Source organism: Salpingoeca rosetta, assembly GCF_000188695.1.
Source record: "Salpingoeca rosetta unplaced genomic scaffold supercont1.3, whole genome shotgun sequence".
Classification (NCBI taxonomy): domain Eukaryota; class Choanoflagellata; order Craspedida; family Salpingoecidae; genus Salpingoeca; species Salpingoeca rosetta.
This window is the reverse complement of record NW_004754931.1, coordinates 692,881-695,584: the sequence shown is the minus strand read 5'-3', so window position 1 is coordinate 695,584 and position 2,704 is coordinate 692,881. Positions and strand designations below refer to the sequence as shown.

At 54.4% G+C, this 2,704-nt stretch overlaps 1 protein-coding gene across 1 annotated transcript in view; it reads left to right on the top strand.

Moving 5' to 3' along the window:
• The window catches only part of PTSG_01725 (uncharacterized protein), a gene marked incomplete at its 5' end in the record, with an annotated part of 3,094 nt that extends 692 nt beyond the window's left edge, over positions 1 to 2,402 (top strand). Inside the window, 8 exons of the mRNA XM_004997646.1 lie at positions 25 to 56; positions 215 to 474; positions 774 to 841; positions 1,021 to 1,100; positions 1,306 to 1,403; positions 1,610 to 1,690; positions 1,849 to 1,929; positions 2,123 to 2,402. Coding sequence (XP_004997703.1) covers positions 25 to 56; positions 215 to 474; positions 774 to 841; positions 1,021 to 1,100; positions 1,306 to 1,403; positions 1,610 to 1,690; positions 1,849 to 1,929; positions 2,123 to 2,269 — 847 coding nt within the window. The 3' untranslated portion in view covers positions 2,270 to 2,402. The remainder of the gene's footprint in view (positions 1 to 24; positions 57 to 214; positions 475 to 773; positions 842 to 1,020; positions 1,101 to 1,305; positions 1,404 to 1,609; positions 1,691 to 1,848; positions 1,930 to 2,122) is intronic.
• Between the last annotated feature and the right edge of the window lie 302 nt (positions 2,403 to 2,704).

Below are 2,704 nucleotides of genomic sequence, written 5' to 3'. Positions count from 1 at the left end.
GTGATGCTCTGGCATTGTGTGCAGGGACAAGAAAACACGACCCTACACGTCAGCCGGTGAGCCATTGCTCAAACTTGTGTTTGTGTGTGTATATGCATACGTGTGTATGATGATATTGTGTGGCACACCCGCTCCTACCTTCGACCGTTCAACACACACACACACACACACACACACACACACACACACACACACACACACACACACACATCAGGTCGTCCCACTGCCTCTGCGTCGCGCGGAGTTGCAGCCCGCCGGTCGCCATCCAAGTTCAAGACCACCACCGCGACAACAGCAACAGCCGGGCCGTCATCACGACGCCCGCGCACAGCCGGCGCACTGGCGCGCAGCGTGGGCTCTGTAGGCGGTGACGAGTTCACGCGCGGAGACCCGCTGCTGCAGGCGGTGGACGCCGGGGAGTTGGGCGATGAGGCGGCTGTTCGTGTCCTCAAGGCAAAGCTCAAAGTCACCATGGTGCGTACAACACACACACACACACACACACACACACACACACACACACACACACACACACACACACACACACACACACACACACACACACACACACACACACACACACACACACACACACACACACATGGATGGATGTGGAACACGATGTCTGTGTGGGGGGGGGTTGCTTTGCTTGATGCATCTACTGCCACTCGACTTGATCCTCGCCCTTTTACCATAGCGTGCATCGAGTCTCATCTTCAATTTCTTTCAATCACACACACACACGCACGCACGCACGCGCACGCACTCTACAGGAGCAAATGGACGCGGCAACAGAGGAGTTGAAAGCGGTCAAGAACGAGCTGCAGTCCCTCAAATCACAGTGCGCGCACCTGTCGTGCATGCATGCTATGGCGTGTGTGCATGGGTGTGTTGGTTCGTTGGGTGTGTATGTTTGCGTGCATTTGTGCAATCAGTCCACAACCACACCGCACCCATACATGTATGCTTGTACACGTACTCATATGAATATGCGTGCACCCCCCCCCCCCCCATTGCCAGGCACAAGGACACGTCAAAGGAGGCGACAAAGGAAAAGAAGAGCGCACAAGCGGCGCAGCGATCGGCAAACCAGATGAAACGTGAGCCGGCTTTGTGCCTCTGTGTGCGGCTGTCAGCGCATGTCTACATGCCCGCGTGTCTGCTCACCTGCTCGGATCTCAGCTCAAGCCAACATCCTCTCCTCCTCCTCCTCCTCCTCCTCCTCCTCCTCCTCCTCCTCCTCCACACACACACACACACACACACACACACACACACACACACACACACACACGTACACCACAGGGCTGCTGGATGATATGACGGGCAAGTACGAGCGGGAGAAGGAGCGTGCGAAAGACTTGCAGGCGGAGGTGGACGCCATGAAGCGCAAGGCAAAACAGGTCTGCACTGTGTTGCACGTGTATGTGTGGATGTTTGTGGCGTGTGCGTTTGTTTGCATGCGAATGTATGTCTGTGTATCGGTGAGCGTTGTTGTGTGTGTGTGTGTGTGGTGATGGATGGATGGATACCTTGCGCTTTATTGTACGGTCACGGTGGACGGGCTGATCGTTGGTATGTGCATGTGTGTTGTTATGTGATCTGCCAGGAGTCTGCCGGGAATCAGGGCTTGGAAGTTCGATTGAACCGTGCATTGGAGGAGAGAGACAACCTCAAGTTGCAGCTGCAGGTTTGTTGCGATCCCGCTTTTGCGTGCTGCGTTGTTTGCTGCCGTATCGCCAAATGAACAGCCCAAGACTCTTCGATTCCAACGCCTGACATACGTACACACGCGCACACATTCATACACGCGTGTGAAATGCCTGCCTCCCCCCCTCGCCCTTTCAGAAACTGAAGGAGCGACCTGCACAAGCGAGCGATGCAGATTTGAAGGCACTGGAGGACGAAATCAAGCAGCTGCGGAAACAGGTGTTTTGTGTGTGTGTGCGTGTGTGCGTGTGTGCGTGTGTGCGTGTGTGCGTGTGTGCGTGGTTTTCCGTGTCATCACACGCTCATGCTACACCACCACTGCTTTCCTCTTGTTGTTCACCCATGACACACATACACACGCACACATACATACAAACATACATACAAACATACATACACGCACACTGTGCAGAGGAACGAGGTGCTGGAGGCGTTTGAGAAGGCGCTGCGGCTGGTGGATGTGTTGAAGCGACAGAAGGTGCACCTTGAAGCGGCGCGCGCGCTGGCGTTTACGGAAGAAGAGTTTATCCAGGCCCTTGACTGGAGACAGCTCGAATGATGCTGATGTGATTTGCCGTTCGTGGGCGTGCTTTGCATGTGCTTCTGTGGCCGCGTTCTTGTGCGGCATGCTTGCATGCTTGTGTGTCTTTCTGTCCAAGCGTGAATTCAAAAATGAAGCAGAACCAGCCATGTCCAAGGTAAGGTTATGAAACAGCGACACAAGCAACACACACACACACACACACACACACACACACACACACACACACACACACACATTCACACACACACACACACACACACACAGCTCGACGCACACACACACGCACAATCAAATGGCGAAAGCAAAGTCCAGTTGAGAAGGTAGGGGGGGGGGGGCGGCATTGTTTGGCCACTATCCAAACGAGCGAAAAAAGCAAAAATCCTTGACAACGATAGTACCATTCCAACCTTGATCATGCGACGGTTCCACTCCCAACGCCTTGTGAAGAGG